At 44.0% G+C, this 20,965-nt stretch overlaps 2 protein-coding genes across 5 annotated transcripts in view; both read left to right on the top strand.

Moving 5' to 3' along the window:
* LOC117192204 overlaps nt 1-15,046 on the top strand; it is a 37,671-nt gene extending 22,625 nt beyond the window's left edge. For 2 of the 4 annotated variants that reach the window (XM_033396875.1, XM_033396876.1), the window contains exons 3-5: nt 8,476-8,519; nt 13,739-13,782; nt 13,862-14,800. In XM_033396875.1, coding sequence (XP_033252766.1) covers nt 8,476-8,519; nt 13,739-13,782; nt 13,862-14,173 — 400 coding nt within the window. In that variant the 3' untranslated portion in view covers nt 14,174-14,800. Of the gene's footprint in view, nt 1-3,726; nt 4,023-6,516; nt 6,948-8,475; nt 8,520-13,738; nt 13,783-13,861 lie in introns of those variants that run through there. The other 2 variants (XM_033396877.1, XM_033396874.1) reach the window with 2 other exon arrangements.
* A 1,928-nt stretch (nt 15,047-16,974) lies between these two features.
* The window catches only part of LOC117185687 (KN motif and ankyrin repeat domain-containing protein 1-like), a 41,166-nt gene continuing 37,175 nt past the window's right edge, over nt 16,975-20,965 (top strand). Inside the window, exons 1-2 of the mRNA XM_033396868.1 lie at nt 16,975-17,388; nt 18,947-18,990. Of these exons, the coding sequence (XP_033252759.1) occupies nt 17,288-17,388; nt 18,947-18,990 (145 nt within the window). The 5' untranslated portion in view covers nt 16,975-17,287. The remainder of the gene's footprint in view (nt 17,389-18,946; nt 18,991-20,965) is intronic.

The following is a 20,965-nucleotide window of genomic DNA, read 5'->3' as shown; positions in this document are numbered from 1 at the left end:
ATGTGTGTAACGTCCAGAAGGAATCGTTTCCGACCCCATAAAGTATATATATTCTTGATCAGCATCATTAGCCGAGTCGATTGAGCCATGTCTGTCTGTCCGTCTGTCCGTCCGTCTGTCCGTCCCCTTCAGCGCCTAGTGCTCAAAGACTATAAGAGTTTTGGATCCAGACTTCTGTGATATGTCACTGCTACAAGAATATTTCAAAACTTTGCCCCGCCCACTTCCGCCCCCACAAAGGTTGAAAATCTGTGGCATCCACAATTTCGACGATACGAGAAAACTTAAAACGCAGAATCGTAGAAGATGACTATATCTTCTAGAGTGCAAAATCTGAACAAGATCGTGTCATTATTATAGCCAGAATCAAGAAAACAATTTCATTCTTTCTCGCTCTGTCTCTCTCTAACACACAGATTTCATGGTCGGCTTTGCCAATTGCAAAATATGAGTTCAAGGATCTCAGAACCCATAAGAGCTAGAGCAACCAAATTTGGTATCCACACTTCTGTGATATCGGACCTTGACCGTTTTATGTCAAAATTTCGCCACATCCCCTTCCGCCCCCGTAAAGGCCGAAAATCTGGGGCATCCACAAATCTCAGAGACTATTAGCGCTAGAATAACCAAAATTAGTATCCGCTTTTCTGTAAGATCTCACTATAAAACGTATATCTCAAAATTTCACCCAACCCTTTTCCGCCTCTACAAAGGACGAAAAAATGTTGCATCCATAATATTGAGGATACAAGAAAACTAAAAACGCAGAATCATAGATAATGATCATATCTATCAGATTGCTGAATCTGAATCAGATCAGATCATTTTTATAGCCAAAAGGAACAAATCAATTTGCAGTGGCTACGCTGCGTAGCCTCGTTTAATATTAGCGGCGTCTGCCGGAGGAGAGCCATACTGACTTAGTATCGGGTATAACTGTAGAGTTGCGGTGTCCGCAGCAACTCACAACGTTCCCCCTCGTTGGGTATCGGTTCGCTGGGGTTCTGTGATTGCCAGTGCGCCGCTCTTTTATGGTCGACAACCAAAACAAACACAAAAGATACGGCAACGCACACCCATGCAGCGAGAGACCTACACAAAACAAATACACACAAACACACGGACAGCTGACAGGGGGACAGGGGGGACATGCGTTACTGAGCATAAAGTTCATTCAGTTCGATTCGGGCGATTTTCGAGCGCGGAGCGCCTAACTCGCACAGAAACCAGCAACCAAAAAGACGTAAAATACGTATATCTGAACGAAGTACGGGCAACTAAAAATGTCCAGCTCTGAGTCAGCCGAAAACTGAACTAAACCAGAGTGCAGCGAGTGTGTGTCGTGTCGTGTCGTGTCGTATCGTTCTGTTGCCTTAAAGTTAATTAATTTCGGCATAGAATTTCCATTAGCTAAAAATAGGTGCATTAAAGGCGAAATGCGAAGCCAAATGCTAATTAAATGCCATCCAATAAATGCCACTAGCACATTACGTATGCCGGCGATATGATTCTCTCCAGCCAGCCGCAGTACAATGAGTCAGAGTTTGCCGAAAAGATAAGAAACCTGACGCCCACCGAGCAGGAAGCAGTCAAGCGCTTCTGGAGGTAATGATAATGCGACCCGATCCGCCCAGATCGATATCATCAGAGCTCCAAAAAAGGGATCAACTCCCACGCCGAGTGTGGGAGAATCGTGGTAGCGATCTCTGATTATGAGCCTTTTGCTATATCATTTGTGAGCCTTTTGCGATATCATTTATGAGTCGTTTTTGATATAAAATAATATCAAAAGAAATATTTTGTTCGAGCCCATTGCAGTATCAAACGAGGGGGAACCTTGTGAGTTGCTGCGGACACCGCAACTCTACAGTTATATCCGATACTTAGTCAGTATGGCTCTCCTCCGGCAGACGCCGCTAATATTGAACGACACGACAAAGAGTGCGTGCGAGAGAGACAGAAAATCAGTCTGAGCGTGACGTCGGGCGCTGCGTAGCCACTGCAAATTGATTTCTTGCTTATGCTAGAAAAATGATCCGATCTGATCCAGATTCAGCAATCAAATAGATATGGTCGTTATCTATGATTCTGCGCTTTTAGTTTTCTCGAATCTGCAATATTGTGGATGCAACAGATTTTCGGCCTTTATGTGGGCGGAAGGGGGAAGGACGAAATTTTGAGATATACGTTTTATAGTGAGATCTAACAGGAGTGCGGATACTAATTTTGGTTACTCTAGCGTTAATAGTCTCTGAGATTTGTGGATGCCCCAGATTTTCGTCCTTTGCGGGGGCGGAAGGGGGTGTGGTCAAGGTCCGATATCACAGGAGTGTGGATACCAAATTTGGTTGCTCTAGCTCTTATGGGTTCTGAGATCCTTGAACTCATATTTTGCAATTGGCAAAACCGACCATGAAACCTGTGTGTTAGAGAGAGACAGAGCGAGAAAGAATGAAATTGTTTTCTTGATGCTGGCTATAATAATAATACGGTCCAATTCAGATTCCGCAGTCTTAAAGATATGGTCATTCTCTACAATTCTACGTTTTTGGTTTTCTCATATCTTTAAAATTGTGGATGCCACAGATTTTCGTCCTTTGTGGGGGCGGAAGTGGGCGGGGCGAAGTTTTGAAATATTTTTGTAGCAGTGACATATCACAGAAGTCTGGATCCAAAACATCGTTGCTCTAGCTCTTATAGTCTTTGAGCACTAGGCGCTGAAGGGGACGGACGGACGGACGGACGGACGGACGGACAGACGGACAGACAGACAGGGCTCAATCGACTCGGCTATTGATGCTGATCAAGAATATATAAACTTTATGGGGTCGGAAACGATTCCTTCTGGACGTTACACACATCCACTTTTACCACAAATCTAATATACCCCAATACTCATTTTGAGTATCGGGTATAAAAAGACTCATAAATGATATCGCAAAAGGCTCACAAATGATTCCTTTGCGAGCTATCATAAATGATATCGCAAAAGGCTCGCAAACGATGTCGCAAAAGGCTCGCAAGAAATAGTTTTTGCGAGAGTTTTTTTTTGACCCGTTCCCATTTTGATCCGTAATAAAAAATATTTTTAAACTGTAATATGAAATGAATTTAATGTATGTATGTAATATGTATGAACTATGTACTAAAATTTAAGTTTTTTTGCATCACTTTTTTCCAATCTGGCCTTCCGTTCCTGAGCATACTGGAAATATTTTTGAGTTGTATGGTCGAAATCCTGATCGTCGAGCGCAAACTTCTGTTTAAATGCATCTGAAGAAAATATAAAATATATTAAAAATTGGGGAATTACATGTTCGATATATGTTCGGCTTTTTCTTTTGTAAGACATTTTATTTCTTTTATTAATAATGTACTTACCGATTGGCAGAAATTTCTTTTAAATGCGTAAGAGATGGTAGAGATTTTTAACTTAGCACTGCACAGTTCGACGAAAATAATTGAAATGACGGCGCAAGGAACGCACGCTTTATTTGCACTTGTTTCTAATGCTCGACACATGTAAAAAAAGAAAAACCCGAATGACTTTTCGACCACCAATCTGGCGACACGTCATCTGTCGAGACGTGAATACAAAGCCGAAGGAGAATTGCCGGACCGAAGGCACACGAAGGCTTGCTTTTTTTTTGGCTTTCGACCGGCAACACAGTCGAAGCGCACTTTCCTATTGTAAAACTCCCGCTCGCGAGCTCGTTTGCGAGCGTTTTGCGACACAAGAAGTAGTGCTCATTTTTGGCTCGCTTGCGAGCTCGTTTGCGAGCGTTTTGCGACACAAAACCATATCGCTCGTACACAAGCTCGCTTGCGAGCTCGTTTGCGAGCATTTTGCGGAACTCTCGCAAAAGGCACGTTAGTTGGTTTGCTGGGTGGATGGGCAATCAATGAGCCAAATCCATTGGGGTAAGAGTAAAGCAGAAATTAGGCGGAGCATCAGGAAAGTTCTGTCTGATTTCCAAAACCCATCGTCACATGAACTGAACATACATACAATCTGTACATATGTAAGTACTACTATTCTATAATCAAATTGTTTATTCAAATTGTAAGCTTAATTAAATGTTTACTCCGTTGAAAACAATCATCAATTGATTATTATTTACACAATTGCCGTCTTACGGGGCAGGCATCGATGTCAAGCCGCCTGCCTGCCTATCAGGCGGTCGTCTATTGAACTCCGAGTGCCAGTCCATGAAATGATATTTTTATTTCATAATTAGTATTTCCTCTGGGCATTGATTTTGTAATTTATGTTAATTCCTCCGTTCATCTGTTTTCTATGGAAATATGAATATTGTATACAAAATTTCATGCTCTATTTCAATCGCAGGGGCTGAGGCGATTTCGTTTTGGGGCTTTTGAACAAAAATTTAACTTTAGTTAAGTGAGCCGGTTTCGGTTTCTTGCGAACTCTTTTCTGCCATTCATACTCGTATCTACGAATTCATAAACAAGTTTTCTGTTTTAGCCAGCGGTTGGAGCCAGTGGTCTTCGCGGCTTTTAATTAAGCGTTATTGGATTCGCTCATTGCTCAAATGTCGAAATAAATTGCTGCAATTATTTATGCGTCACACCCAATAGATTTCTACTTGCCGGAGGGTCTTGCCCACGCTTCTCTCAATGGAATTCATCAGTAAATGCTTTATTGATGGGTTTTCCCTCGACGATCCAAGGGCTTGAGCTGCCCACTGAGTGGTCTTTCGGCAATCGCGACTCGACCATAGAATTCATTGGGTGTCTTGGAGCTTGGGCCATTATCCTCTCCATAAACTTCTGCCTAATGGCTGACATGTCACAGAGATGTCTTCCTCAGCTCGTCATCTATGGGAACTATATTTTCCCAGCCAGCTTCCGTGTAAAATAATGATGCCATCGCTAAAAGATCAAACAGATCAGGAGCCAGGCAGGCAGGCAGGCAGGCGGACAGGCAGCAGGCGACACTGAGGCGACACCTTTCGAATTTCATCAATCATTGCAAATGCTTCCGCTGCCAGAACGCTGAGCCACAGCCCACCCCCATACCGAAAAGTATCTACACAGCGGATGGATACTCGCACAGAGATACTTGTATCTCTTATCGGGCATGTGTGGAATCGGGTTTGTTACGATACTCGCGCGAACTGGTTTCGGGGCTGGCTACTAAGCAGCCACTTACTTATATTTATTAATTATCGTATCGATAGCTCGGCTTGGCTTGGCCCCGGGCCCAAATCAGAGTCTCAGTCCGAGTCTGAGTCTAGCAACAGCTAAAATCCACTTGGCATTGTGCTTTTTATACCCGATACTCAAAATGAGTATTGGGGTATATTAGATTTGTGGTAAAAGTGGATGTGTGTAACGTCCAGAAGGAATCGTTTCCGACCCCATAAAGTATATATATTCTTGATCAGCATCATTAGCCGAGTCGATTGAGCCATGTCTGTCTGTCCGTCTGTCCGTCCGTCTGTCCGTCCCCTTCAGCGCCTAGTGCTCAAAGACTATAAGAGTTTTGGATACAGACTTCTGTGATATGTCACTGCTACAAGAATATTTCAAAACTTTGCCCCGCCCACTTCCGCCCCCACAAAGGTTGAAAATCTGTGGCATCCACAATTTCGACGATACGAGAAAACTTAAAACGCAGAATCGTAGAAGATGACTATATCTTCTAGAGTGCAAAATCTGAACAAGATCGTATCATTATTATAGCCAGAATCAAGAAAACAATTTCATTCTTTCTCGCTCTGTCTCTCTCTAACACACAGGTTTCATGGTCGGCTTTGCCAATTGCAAAATATGAGTTCAAGGATCTCAGAACCCATAAGAGCTAGAGCAACCAAATTTGGTATCCACACTTCTGTGATATCGGACCTTGACCGTTTTATGTCAAAATTTCGCCACATTCCCTTCCGCCCCCGTAAAGGCCGAAAATCTGGGGCATCCACAAATCTCAGAGACTATTAGCGCTAGAATAACCAAAATTAGTATTCGCACTTCTGTAAGATCTCACTATAAAACGTATATCTCAAAATTTCACCTCACCCCTTTCCGCCTCTACAAAGGACGAAAAACTGTTGCATCCATAATATTGAGGATACAAGAAAACTAAAAACGCAGAATCATAGATAATGATCATATCTATCAGATTGCTGAATCTGAATCAGATCAGATCATTTTTATAGCCAAAAGGAACAAATCAATTTGCAGTGGCTACGCTGCGTAGCCTCGTTTAATATTAGCGGCGTCTGCCGGAGGAGAGCCATACTGACTTAGTATCGGGTATAACTGTAGAGTTGCGGTGTCCGCAGCAACTCACAACGTTCCCCCTCGTTGGGTATCGGTTCGCTGGGGTTCTGTGATTGCCAGTGCGCCGCTCTTTTATGGTCGACAACCAAAACAAACACAAAAGATACGGCAACGCACACCCATGCAGCGAGAGACCTACACAAAACAAATATACACAAACACACGGACAGGTGGACAGGGGGACAGGGGGGACATGCGTTACAGAGCATAAAGTTCATTCAGTTCGATTCGGGCGATTTTCGAGCGCGGAGCGCCTAACTCGCACAGAAACCAGCAACCAAAAAGACGTAAAATACGTATATCTGAACGAAGTACGGGCAACTAAAAATGTCCAGCTCTGAGTCAGCCGAAAACTGAACTAAACCAGAGTGCAGCGAGTGTGTGTCGTGTCGTGTCGTATCGTTCTGTTGCCTTAAAGTTAATTAATTTCGGCATAGAATTTCCATTAGCTAAAAATAGGTGCATTAAAGGCGAAATGCGAAGCCAAATGCTAATTAAATGCCATCCAATAAATGCCACTAGCACATTACGTATGCCGGCGATATGATTCTCTCCAGCCAGCCGCAGTACAATGAGTCAGAGTTTGCCGAAAAGATAAGAAACCTGACGCCCACCGAGCAGGAAGCAGTCAAGCGCTTCTGGAGGTAATGATAATGCGACCCGATCCGCCCAGATCGATATCATCAGAGCTCCAAAAAAGGGATCAACTCACACGCCGAGTGTGGGAGAATCGTGGTAGCGATCTCTGATTATGGCTTGGTTTGTGGCGGCGGTGTGGAGGGTGTGATCGAGGAAATACTCCAAAAATATGAGACTCATGTGTGTTCAGGCCATTCCGGCCAGTCGGGGGGAACTATAGTGGAGATGAAACTTTTATTATTTGGCAGCCAGCTCCACAACTTTGTCTGCCACAAAATCGAAGCCAATTATCTTAATTTATAATTATGACAACGCTCCACGCTCAACCAGGAACAGTCACAACAAATTGTGGCTAGACATCAGCACCGAACTGATCCAGGCAGGGTGGGGAATAGGAATTGGAATAACCCAACAAGATGGGTGTATCATAATCATAAACACGCATATTAATTTGGTCTGCAATCCCAAAAAAACGCGATGCGGCAACTCGTTCCCCATGAATGCACCGGGGCAACTGGGACTGAGATGGGGATAGGGATGGGGATGTGGAGTTGGGGGAGTGTGTACATGTCAGGCCTTTTCCATTCATGCAACAACATACCAGCCGCATAAATCAGATGACGCATAAATTTTCATTTTACATAAATTTTCAATTCGCCCAAAAGATGGAAACATGAAAAATGACTCAAAAATATGTCAGCAAATTGCAAGACGGCTTTCCATTCGGTATTCTTTATGTACAAGTAGTATTATTTTTATATCAGCAAAACATGACAGGTAATTAATAAAATATTACACAAAAATTAAAGGCAAAACATTGCCATTCTCCTGTTTTGGGGGGATTGGCTAATTGCATGAGGATTTTTGGATTGGATCCCCATTCGCCGTTCCCCGTGCCCCGTTCCTTGTGGACCCAAACAAATTATAAATAACTGCAGTTTCCGTTTCCAACGGAAAGAGAAAGAAAGAGCAGCAAAGTTCACTAATGAGTTCTGGGGATGGGATATGGGATGCCATACCGTGGAGTCGTATCCTGCTCTCCTCCGATGGCATGGCAAACAGATTATTGTGGATTTTGTAGCACGCGCATATTTCCAAAGATGTTTCCAAATACCGAACAAAGGGGGCGACAACAAGAACTCAAAACGCTGACAGCTTGATATATTTTATTATAATTTCCTCCCTCCGGCAAGGGTGGCTCCTGTCCATCCATCCACTCGGGTATTTTTGTCTATATCTGCTAGTGTATCTGTGCCTTTGCCGCATTCTGTGTCGTGTGTGTGCTGCACTGAATTATTTTTAAATGACAATTGTCTCAGCCAAAGCACTGTGACTCGAGGCGATGCGAAACGCTTTCCGGGCGTTTTCCTAGCGTTTCGCAAGCGACTTTACTCGCCGCTGGTTGTTTGGTTAGCCCTAAGCTCCATAAACTCTATGTGTTTACGTTTTCTTTGGCTCTAGATATTACTATTTGCTTTTCCATTTGCCAATTTCCTAACAAGAATTTCTTTTGTCCGATTTGTGTCTTTCCAGGTCGCTGGTTTTGCGAAGTCAACGCGCCTTCATTGAGGAAAATGGTAAGTTAAGACCTGGCGTGGGCCCCGGCTTTAAAGCTAGAAACGTTTCTTAGACCCCCACATGACTGGCATTCTACAGGCAACAACAACAGCCACATCGGATGTGGGTCAACGTGATGCCCGCACAAGGCCGCCAGTGCGGACCAGGCCAACACCCACAATTGTGGTCTGTGTTGCAGATACAGTGTTAAAGACACACTTAACTTGGCCGAAAAGGCAAATTTGTCACTGCATCACTCGGACTGGGCGCCGCAACGCACTTTTCCAACGTCCAGACGCGATTCGACCCACGCCCGCGGCTAAGAAAATATCTTTCGACTCCCTAATGGAAATCACTTTTGGCAAGACCCATGCTCCACCAGCCGATCGATCCTCCGACTGCGACGTTTAATTAAGCCCAAAGGCAAGACACAAACTGGTTTCGGGCTTAAACTGAAATATTTACCGCGGTATGAAATAATTTGGTCTCTTTCTCGTTTGCCAATTTATGACAGGCGGATGTGAGGTGACAGCTCAGGCTGTGGGCGTGGCCCGTGTTGATAGCTCATGTGCCATTCGCTCATTCGGCTCTGGCGTTAATTGCGACAATTAAAATGGGAAATGTAAATGTCACCTGGCCGCCGAAATCCACTCATTAGCCACACACGAACTTTATGACACGTTCAAAGAATCATAAAAAATAAAACCAGAAACATCCGCTACAATGGCCACAGGAGGCACTCGACTAGGGTAGGGCCAGCATTAATTGGGTAATTAAAAGTCAAGAAATGAATACCCCGCGACGCGTCTGGGGAGCATTCTAAAGAAAATAAAAAGGAAAATCTAATGTCTGAAGAGAAAATAAACCGAAGGAATGGGGAATGAGTTCAAAAAGTCTAAGCGATATAAAAAACACTCGAAATTGTTAAATATTGAATTACAAACAAAATGTTAGAAAAATCTATAGGAGGGCGAGGCGTATCTCTCCAAACTCGAAAACACTTGATTTTCATTTAGTCGTTTTCTATGGAAATATGAATATTGTATACAAAATTTCATGCTCTATTTCAATCGCGACTTCGTTTTGGGGCTTTTGAACAAAAATTCAACTTTAGTTAAGTGAGCCGGTTTCGGTTTCTGGCGAACTTTTTTCTGCCATTCATACTCGTATCTACGAATTCATAAACAAGTTTTCTGTTTTAGCCAGCGGTTGGAGCCAGTGGTCTTCGCGGCTTTTAATTAAGCGTTATTGGATTCGCTCATTGCTCAAATGTCGAAATAAATTGCTGCAATTATTTATGCGTCACACCCAATAGATTTCTACTTGCCGGAGGGTCTTGCCCACGCTTCTCTCAATGGAATTCATCAGTAAATGCTTTATTGATGGGTTTTCCCTCGACGATCCAAGGGCTTGAGCTGCCCACTGAGTGGTCTTTCGGCAATCGCGACTCGACCATAGAATTCATTGGGTGTCTTGGAGCTTGGGCCATTATCCTCTCCATAAACTTCTGCCTAATGGCTGACATGTCACAGAGATGTCTTCCTCAGCTCGTCATCTATGGGAACTATATTTTCCCAGCCAGCTTCCGTGTAAAATAATGATGCCATCGCTAGAAGATCAAACAGATCAGGAGCCAGGCAGGCAGGCAGGCAGGCGGACAGGCAGCAGGCGACACTGAGGCGACACCTTTCGAATTTCATCAATCATTGCAAATGCTTCCGCTGCCAGAACGCTGAGCCACAGCCCACCCCCATACCGAAAAGTATCTACACAGCGGATGGATACTCGCACAGAGATACTTGTATCTCTTATCGGGCATGTGTGGAATCGGGTTTGTTACGATACTCGCGCGAACTGGTTTCGGGGGCTGGCTACTAAGCAGTCACTTACTTATATTTATTAATTATCGTATCGATAGCTCGGCTTGGCTTGGCCCGGGCCCAAATCAGAGTCTCAGTCCGAGTCTGAGTCTAGCAACAGCTGAAATCCACTTGGCATTGTGCTTTTTACACCCGATGCTCAAAATGAGTATTGGGGTATATTAGATTTGTGGTAAGAGTGGATGTGTGTAACGTCCAGAAGGAATCGTTTCCGACCCCATAAAGTATATATATTCTTGATCAGCATCATTAGCCGAGTCGATTGAGCCATGTCTGTCTGTCCGTCTGTCCGTCCGTCTGTCCGTCCCCTTCAGCGCCTAGTGCTCAAAGACTATAAGAGTTTTGGATACAGACTTCTGTGATATGTCACTGCTACAAGAATATTTCAAAACTTTGCCCCGCCCACTTCCGCCCCCACAAAGGTTGAAAATCTGTGGCATCCACAATTTCGACGATACGAGAAAACTTAAAACGCAGAATCGTAGAAGATGACTATATCTTCTAGAGTGCAAAATCTGAACAAGATCGTATCATTATTATAGCCAGAATCAAGAAAACAATTTCATTCTTTCTCGCTCTGTCTCTCTCTAACACACAGGTTTCATGGTCGGCTTTGCCAATTGCAAAATATGAGTTCAAGGATCTCAGAACCCATAAGAGCTAGAGCAACCAAATTTGGTATCCACACTTCTGTGATATCGGACCTTGACCGTTTTATGTCAAAATTTCGCCACATTCCCTTCCGCCCCCGTAAAGGCCGAAAATCTGGGGCATCCACAAATCTCAGAGACTATTAGCGCTAGAATAACCAAAATTAGTATCCGCTTTTCTGTAAGATCTCACTATAAAACGTATATCTCAAAATTTCACCCCACCCCTTTCCGCCTCTACAAAGGACGAAAAACTGTTGCATCCATAATATTGAGGATACAAGAAAACTAAAAACGCAGAATCATAGATAATGATCATATCTATCAGATTGCTGAATCTGAATCAGATCAGATCATTTTTATAGCCAAAAGGAACAAATCAATTTGCAGTGGCTACGCTGCGTAGCCTCGTTTAATATTAGCGGCGTCTGCCGGAGGAGAGCCATACTGACTTAGTATCGGGTATAACTGTAGAGTTGCGGTGTCCGCAGCAACTCACAACGTTCCCCCTCGTTGGGTATCGGTTCGCTGGGGTTCTGTGATTGCCAGTGCGCCGCTCTTTTATGGTCGACAACCAAAACAAACACAAAAGATACGGCAACGCACACCCATGCAGCGAGAGACCTACACAAAACAAATATACACAAACACACGGACAGGCGGACAGGGGGACAGGGGGGACATGCGTTACAGAGCATAAAGTTCATTCAGTTCGATTCGGGCGATTTTCGAGCGCGGAGCGCCTAACTCGCACAGAAACCAGCAACCAAAAAGACGTAAAATACGTATATCTGAACGAAGTACGGGCAACTAAAAATGTCCAGCTCTGAGTCAGCCGAAAACTGAACTAAACCAGAGTGCAGCGAGTGTGTGTCGTGTCGTGTCGTGTCGTATCGTTCTGTTGCCTTAAAGTTAATTAATTTCGGCATAGAATTTCCATTAGCTAAAAATAGGTGCATTAAAGGCGAAATGCGAAGCCAAATGCTAATTAAATGCCATCCAATAAATGCCACTAGCACATTACGTATGCCGGCGATATGATTCTCTCCAGCCAGCCGCAGTACAATGAGTCAGAGTTTGCCGAAAAGATAAGAAACCTGACGCCCACCGAGCAGGAAGCAGACAAGCGCTTCTGGAGGTAATGATAATGCGACCCGATCCGCCCAGATCGATATCATCAGAGCTCCAAAAAAGGGATCAACTCACACGCCGAGTGTGGGAGAATCGTGGTAGCGATCTCTGATTATGGCTTGGTTTGTGGCGGCGGTGTGGAGGGTGTGATCGAGGAAATACTCCAAAAATATGAGACTGATGTGTGTTCAGGCCATTCCGGCCAGTCGGGGGGAACTATAGTGGAGATGAAACTTTTATTATTTGGCAGCCAGCTCCACAACTTTGTCTGCCACAAAATCGAAGCCAATTATCTTAATTTATAATTATGACAACGCTCCACGCTCAACCAGGAACAGTCACAACAAATTGTGGCTAGACATCAGCACCGAACTGATCCAGGCAGGGTGGGGAATAGGAATTGGAATAACCCAACAAGATGGGTGTATCATAATCATAAACACGCATATTAATTTGGTCTGCAATCCCAAAAAAACGCGATGCGGCAACTCGTTCCCCATGAATGCACCGGGGCAACTGGGACTGAGATGGGGATGGGGATGGGGATGTGGAGTTGGGGGAGTGTGTCCATGTCAGGCCTTTTCCATTCATGCAACAACATACCAGCCGCATAAATCAGATGACGCATAAATTTTCATTTTACATAAATTTTCAATTCGCCCAAAAGATGGAAACATGAAAAATGACTCAAAAATATGGCAGCAAATTGCAAGACGGCTTTCCATTCGGTATTCTTTATGTACAAGTAGTATTATTTTTATATCAGCAAAACATGACAGGTAATTAATAAAATATTACACAAAAATTAAAGGCAAAACATTGCCATTCTCCTGTTTTGGGGGATTGACTAATTGCATGAGGATTTTTGGATTGGATCCCCATTCGCCGTTCCCCGTGCCCCGTTCCTTGTGGACCCAAACAAATTATAAATAACTGCAGTTTCCGTTTCCAACAAAGTGAAAAAATGAAAAATGCAGCACGAATGTTACATTTTCCCGGAAAGAGAAAGAAAGAGCAGCAAAGTTCACTAATGAGTTCTGGGGATGGGATATGGGAGGCCATACCGTGGAGTCGTATCCTGCTCTCCTCCGATGGCATGGCAAACAGATTATTGTGGATTTTGTAGCACGCGCATATTTCCAAAGATGTTTCCAAATACCGAACAAAGGGGGCGACAACAAGAACTCAAAACGCTGACAGCTTGATATATTTTATTATAATTTCCTCCCTCCGGCAAGTGTGGCTCCTGTCCATCCATCCACTCGGGTATTTTTGTCTATATCTGCTAGTGTATCTGTGCCTTTGCCGCATTCTGTGTCGTGTGTGTGCTGCACTGAATTATTTTTAAATGACAATTGTCTCAGCCAAAGCACTGTGACTCGAGGCGATGCGAAACGCTTTCCGGGCGTTTTCCTAGCGTTTCGCAAGCGACTTTACTCGCCGCTGGTTGTTTGGTTAGCCCTAAGCTCCATAAACTCTATGTGTTTACGTTTTCTTTGGCTCTAGATATTACTATTTGCTTTTCCATTTGCCAATTTCCTAACAAGAATTTCTTTTGTCCGATTTGTGTCTTTCCAGGTCGCTGGTTTTGCGAAGTCAACGCGCCTTCATTGAGGAAAATGGTAAGTTAAGACCTGGCGTGGGCCCCGGCTTTAAAGCTAGAAACGTTTCTAAGACCCCCACATGACTGGCATTCTACAGGCAACAACAACAGCCACATCGGATGTGGGTCAACGTGATGCCCGCACAAAGCCGCCAGTGCGGACCAGGCCAACACCCACAATTGTGGTCTGTGTTGCAGATACAGTGTTAAAGACACACTTAACTTGGCCGAAAAGGCAAATTTGTCACTGCATCACTCGGAATGGGCGCCGCAACGCACTTTTCCAACGTCCAGACGCGATTCGACCCACGCCCGCGGCTAAGAAAATATCTTTCGACTCCCTAATGGAAATCACTTTTGGCAAGACCCATGCTCCACCAGCCGATCGATCCTCCGACTGCGACGTTTAATTAAGCCCAAAGCCAAGACCCAAACTGGTTTCGGGCTTAAACTGAAATATTTACCGCGATATCAAATAATTTGGTCTCTTTCTCGTTTGCCAATTTATGACAGGCGGATGTGAGGTGACAGCTCAGGCTGTGGGCGTGGCCCGTGTTGATAGCTCATGTGCCATTCGCTCATTCGGCTCTGGCGTTAATTGCGACAATTAAAATGGGAAATGTAAATGTCACCTGGCCGCCGAAATCCACTCATTAGCCACACACGAACTTTATGACACGTTCAAAGAATCATAAAAAATAAAACCTACTAGGGTAGGGCCAGCATTAATTGGGTAATTAAAAGTCAAGAAATGAATACCCCGCGACGCGTCTGGGGAGCATTCTAAAGAAAATAAAAAGGAAAATCTAATGTCTGAAGAGAAAATAAACCGAAGGAATGGGGAATGAGTTCAAAAAGTCTAAGCGATATAAAAAACACTCGAAATTGTTAAATATTGAATTACAAACAAAATGTTAGAAAAATCTATAGGAGGGCGAGGCGTATCTCTCCAAACTCGAAAACACTTGATTTTCATTTAGTCGTTTTCTATGGAAATATGAATATTGTATACAAAATTTCATGCTCTATTTCAATCGCGACTTCGTTTTGGGGCTTTTGAACAAAAATTCAACTTTAGTTAAGTGAGCCGGTTTCGGTTTCTGGCGAACTCTTTTCTGCCATTCATACTCGTATCTACGAATTCATAAACAAGTTTTCTGTTTTAGCCAGCGGTTGGAGCCAGTGGTCTTCGCGGCTTTTAATTAAGCGTTATTGGATTCGCTCATTGCTCAAATGTCGAAATAAATTGCTGCAATTATTTATGCGTAATAGATTTCTACTTGCCGGAGGGTCTTGCCCACGCTTCTCTCAATGGAATTCATCAGTAAATGCTTTATTGATGGGTTTTCCCTCGACGATCCAAGGGCTTGAGCTGCCCACTGAGTGGTCTTTCGGCAATCGCGACTCGACCATAGAATTCATTGGGTGTCTTGGAGCTTGGGCCATTATCCTCTCCATAAACTTCTGCCTAATGGCTGACATGTCACAGAGATGTCTTCCTCAGCTCGTCATCTATGGGAACTATATTTTCCCAGCCAGCTTCCGTGTAAAATAATGATGCCATCGCTAGAAGATCAAACAGATCAGGAGCCAGGCAGGCAGGCAGGCAGGCGGACAGGCAGCAGGCGACACTGAGGCGACACCTTTCGAATTTCATCAATCATTGCAAATGCTTCCGCTGCCAGAACGCTGAGCCACAGCCCACCCCCATACCGAAAAGTATCTACACAGCGGATGGATACTCGCACAGAGATACTTGTATCTCTTATCGGGCATGTGTGGAATCGGGTTTGTTACGATACTCGCGCGAACTGGTTTCGGGGCTGGCTACTAAGCAGTCACTTACTTATATTTATTAATTATCGTATCGATAGCTCGGCTTGGCTTGGCCCCGGGCCCAAATCAGAGTCTCAGTCCGAGTCTGAGTCTAGCAACAGCTGAAATCCACTTGGCATTGTGCTTTTTATACCCGATACTCAAAATGAGTATTGGGGTATATTAGATTTGTGGTAAAAGTGGATGTGTGTAACGTCCAGAAGGAATCGTTTCCGACCCCATAAAGTATATATATTCTTGATCAGCATCATTAGCCGAGTCGATTGAGCCATGTCTGTCTGTCCGTCTGTCCGTCCGTCTGTCCGTCCCCTTCAGCGCCTAGTGCTCAAAGACTATAAGAGTTTTGGATACAGACTTCTGTGATATGTCACTGCTACAAGAATATTTCAAAACTTTGCCCCGCCCACTTCCGCCCCCACAAAGGTTGAAAATCTGTGGCATCCACAATTTCGACGATACGAGAAAACTTAAAACGCAGAATCGTAGAAGATGACTATATCTTCTAGAGTGCAAAATCTGAACAAGATCGTATCATTATTATAGCCAGAATCAAGAAAACAATTTCATTCTTTCTCGCTCTGTCTCTCTCTAACACACAGGTTTCATGGTCGGCTTTGCCAATTGCAAAATATGAGTTCAAGGATCTCAGAACCCATAAGAGCTAGAGCAACCAAATTTGGTATCCACACTTCTGTGATATCGGACCTTGACCGTTTTATGTCAAAATTTCGCCACATTCCCTTCCGCCCCCGTAAAGGCCGAAAATCTGGGGCATCCACAAATCTCAGAGACTATTAGCGCTAGAATAACCAAAATTAGTATCCGCACTTCTGTAAGATCTCACTATAAAACGTATATCTCAAAATTTCACCCCACCCCCTTCCGCCTCTTCAAAGGACGAAAAACTGTTGCATCCATAATATTGAGGATACAAGAAAACTAAAAACGCAGAATCATAGATAATGATCATATCTATCAGATTGCTGAATCTGAATCAGATCAGATCATTTTTATAGCCAAAAGGAACAAATCAATTTGCAGTGGCTACGCTGCGTAGCCTCGTTTAATATTAGCGGCGTCTGCCGGAGGAGAGCCATACTGACTTAGTATCGGGTATAACTGTAGAGTTGCGGTGTCCGCAGCAACTCACAACGTTCCCCCTCGTTGGGTATCGGTTCGCTGGGGTTCTGTGATTGCCAGTGCGCCGCTCTTTTATGGTCGACAACCAAAACAAACACAAAAGATACGGCAACGCACACCCATGCAGCGAGAGACCTACACAAAACAAATATACACAAACACACGGACAGGCGGACAGGGGGACAGGGGGGACATGCGTTACAGAGCATTAAGTTCATTCAGTTCGATTCGGGCGATTTTCGAGCGCGGAGCGCCTAACTCGCACAGAAACCAGCAACCAAAAAGACGTAAAATACGTATATCTGAACGAAGTACGGGCAACTAAAAATGTCCAGCTCTGAGTCAGCCGAAAACTGAACTAAACCAGAGTGCAGCGAGTGTGTGTCGTGTCGTGTCGTGTCGTATCGTTCTGTTGCCTTAAAGTTAATTAATTTCGGCATAGAATTTCCATTAGCTAAAAATAGGTGCATTAAAGGCGAAATGCGAAGCCAAATGCTAATTAAATGCCATCCAATAAATGCCACTAGCACATTACGTATGCCGGCGATATGATTCTCTCCAGCCAGCCGCAGTACAATGAGTCAGAGTTTGCCGAAAAGATAAGAAACCTGACGCCCACCGAGCAGGAAGCAGACAAGCGCTTCTGGAGGTAATGATAATGCGACCCGATCCGCCCAGATCGATATCATCAGAGCTCCAAAAAAGGGATCAACTCACACGCCGAGTGTGGGAGAATCGTGGTAGCGATCTCTGATTATGGCTTGGTTTGTGGCGGCGGTGTGGAGGGTGTGATCGAGGAAATACTCCAAAAATATGAGACTGATGTGTGTTCAGGCCATTCCGGCCAGTCGGGGGGAACTATAGTGGAGATGAAACTTTTATTATTTGGCAGCCAGCTCCACAACTTTGTCTGCCACAAAATCGAAGCCAATTATCTTAATTTATAATTATGACAACGCTCCACGCTCAACCAGGAACAGTCACAACAAATTGTGGCTAGACATCAGCACCGAACTGATCCAGGCAGGGTGGGGAATAGGAATTGGAATAACCCAACAAGATGGGTGTATCATAATCATAAACACGCATATTAATTTGGTCTGCAATCCCAAAAAAACGCGATGCGGCAACTCGTTCCCCATGAATGCACCGGGGCAACTGGGACTGAGATGGGGATGGGGATGGGGATGTGGAGTTGGGGGAGTGTGTCCATGTCAGGCCTTTTCCATTCATGCAACAACATACCAGCCGCATAAATCAGATGACGCATAAATTTTCATTTTACATAAATTTTCAATTCGCCCAAAAGATGGAAACATGAAAAATGACTCAAAAATATGGCAGCAAATTGCAAGACGGCTTTCCATTCGGTATTCTTTATGTACAAGTAGTATTATTTTTATATCAGCAAAACATGACAGGTAATTAATAAAATATTACACAAAAATTAAAGGCAAAACATTGCCATTCTCCTGTTTTGGGGGGATTGACTAATTGCATGAGGATTTTTGGATTGGATCCCCATTCGCCGTTCCCCGTGCCCCGTTCCTTGTGGACCCAAACAAATTATAAATAACTGCAGTTTCCGTTTCCAACAAAGTGAAAAAATGAAAAATGCAGCACGAATGTTACATTTTCCCGGAAAGAGAAAGAAAGAGCAGCAAAGTTCACTAATGAGTTCTGGGGATGGGATATGGGAGGCCATACCGTGGAGTCGTATCCTGCTCTCCTCCGATGGCATGGCAAACAGATTATTGTGGATTTTGTAGCACGCGCATATTTCCAAAGATGTTTCCAAATACCGAACAAAGGGGGCGACAACAAGAACTCAAAACGCTGACAGCTTGATATATTTTATTATAATTTCCTCCCTCCGGCAAGTGTGGCTCCTGTCCATCCATCCACTCGGGTATTTTTGTCTATATCTGCTAGTGTATCTGTGCCTTTGCCGTGTGTGCTGCACTGAATTATTTTTAAATGACAATTGTCTCAGCCAAAGCACTGTGACTCGAGGCGATGCGAAACGCTTTCCGGGCGTTTTCCTAGCGTTTCGCAAGCGACTTTACTCGCCGCTGGTTGTTTGGTTAGCCCTAAGCTCCATAAACTCTATGTGTTTACGTTTTCTTTGGCTCTAGATATTACTATTTGCTTTTCCATTTGCCAATTTCCTAACAAGAATTTCTTTTGTCCGATTTGTGTCTTTCCAGGTCGCTGGTTTTGCGAAGTCAACGCGCCTTCATTGAGGAAAATGGTAAGTTAAGACCTGGCGTGGGCCCCGGCTTTAAAGCTAGAAACGTTTCTTAGACCCCCACATGACTGGCATTCTACAGGCAACAACAACAGCCACATCGGATGTGGGTCAACGTGATGCCCGCACAAAGCCGCCAGTGCGGACCAGGCCAACACCCACAATTGTGGTCTGTGTTGCAGATACAGTGTTAAAGACACACTTAACTTGGCCGAAAAGGCAAATTTGTCAGTGCATCACTCGGACTGGGCGCCGCAACGCACTTTTCCAACGTCCAGACGCGATTCGACCCACGCCCGCGGCTAAGAAAATATCTTTCGACTCCCTAATGGAAATCACTTTTGGCAAGACCCATGCTCCACCAGCCGATCGATCCTCCGACTGCGACGTTTAATTAAGCCCAAAGCCAAGACCCAAACTGGTTTCGGGCTTAAACTGAAATATTTACCGCGATATCAAATAATTTGGTCTCTTTCTCGTTTGCCAATTTATGACAGGCGGATGTGAGGTGACAGCTCAGGCTGTGGGCGTGGCCCGTGTTGATAGCTCATGTGCCATTCGCTCATTCGGCTCTGGCGTTAATTGCGACAATTAAAATGGGAAATGTAAATGTCACCTGGCCGCCGAAATCCACTCATTAGCCACACACGAACTTTATGACACGTTCAAAGAATCATAAAAAATAAAACCAGAAACATCCGCTACAATGGCCACAGGAGGCACTCGACTAGGGTAGGGCCAGCATTAATTGGGTAATTAAAAGTCAAGAAATGAATACCCCGCGACGCGTCTGGGGAGCATTCTAAAGAAAATAAAAAGGAAAATCTAATGTCTGAAGAGAAAATAAACCGAAGGAATGGGGAATGAGTTCAAAAAGTCTAAGCGATATAAAAAACACTCGAAATTGTTAAATATTGAATTACAAACAAATTGTTAGAAAAATCTATAGGAGGGCGAGGCGTATCTCTCCAAACTCGAAAACACTTGATTTTCATTTAGACGCCAAATATGAATATAGCCATTATTCATTTATGCTACAATATATCTGGTTGTGTTTTTGGTTCGGGCATGCAATTAGATCGAACAGCGTTGGCAGACACTGCCAGTGCGACTGCAACTTCCACTGCCGCCTACCTGTGTAGCAACACCAGCCCCAGCCCCAGCCGCCATACTAGCAAATTGTAGACATGTCAGTCGAACAACCAGTTTGGTTTCGGTATTTTTGTATACCCTTTGACCAGGGTATGCCTGTTATGGTATGGAAATTCATCTTCGATGTGTTTTAAAGATCTGAGATGGACGGAAATTCAATTCTCCGGAATGGAACTATGGCAGGATGACAAATGGACAGATCGAAGGCCCCATAAATATCTTCTCAGATTTCTAAGCAGGCATCCCAGCTATCGGCTAATGGAAGACTATCTAAAGATATATTTTTAGCAATTTTGGCAGTGTATTCCCATATCGAAGATATATGTCTTTGGTTTTTGGTGGGCTTTTTACGAATTTCATTCACAAGTCGAGTTCATTTGTATGCCGGACAGCATCCGTGCATCATTCAGTAGCACGCCTACGCGAAAATGTAGTCATTACAGAAGACCGATACGCCGGAGAGCGATCATGATAATGATAATTGGAACGGGTACAGCGACTGGGACATCGAGCATGGGACGTGGGACATGTGGAGACCCAACATCGGCTACGTGCTCGGCCTGAGCATGATCGTAACTTAAGTGCTGGGCTAATTTCTTAATTTTTATGTGAGTCGGGTGCCGGAATACGATTTATGTAGGCGCCCTTACATGGATAACAGATTGTGTGCAAATAAAGTTGTTAACTTTAAATTTAACTTGAAATGATTGCGGATTGAGTTCAAAGACTTGCAGTTGCAATTACACGCCAAAGTGAAAGTTAAACTTTGTGTTAAACAAATCAGTACTACATTAAAGCTACATGCTCTTAATATGGATGCAAACTG

This window comes from Drosophila miranda (assembly GCF_003369915.1).
Source record: "Drosophila miranda strain MSH22 chromosome Y unlocalized genomic scaffold, D.miranda_PacBio2.1 Contig_Y2_pilon, whole genome shotgun sequence".
Taxonomy (NCBI): Eukaryota; Metazoa; Arthropoda; class Insecta; order Diptera; family Drosophilidae; genus Drosophila; species Drosophila miranda.
This window is presented reverse-complemented; position numbering and strand designations above follow the sequence as displayed.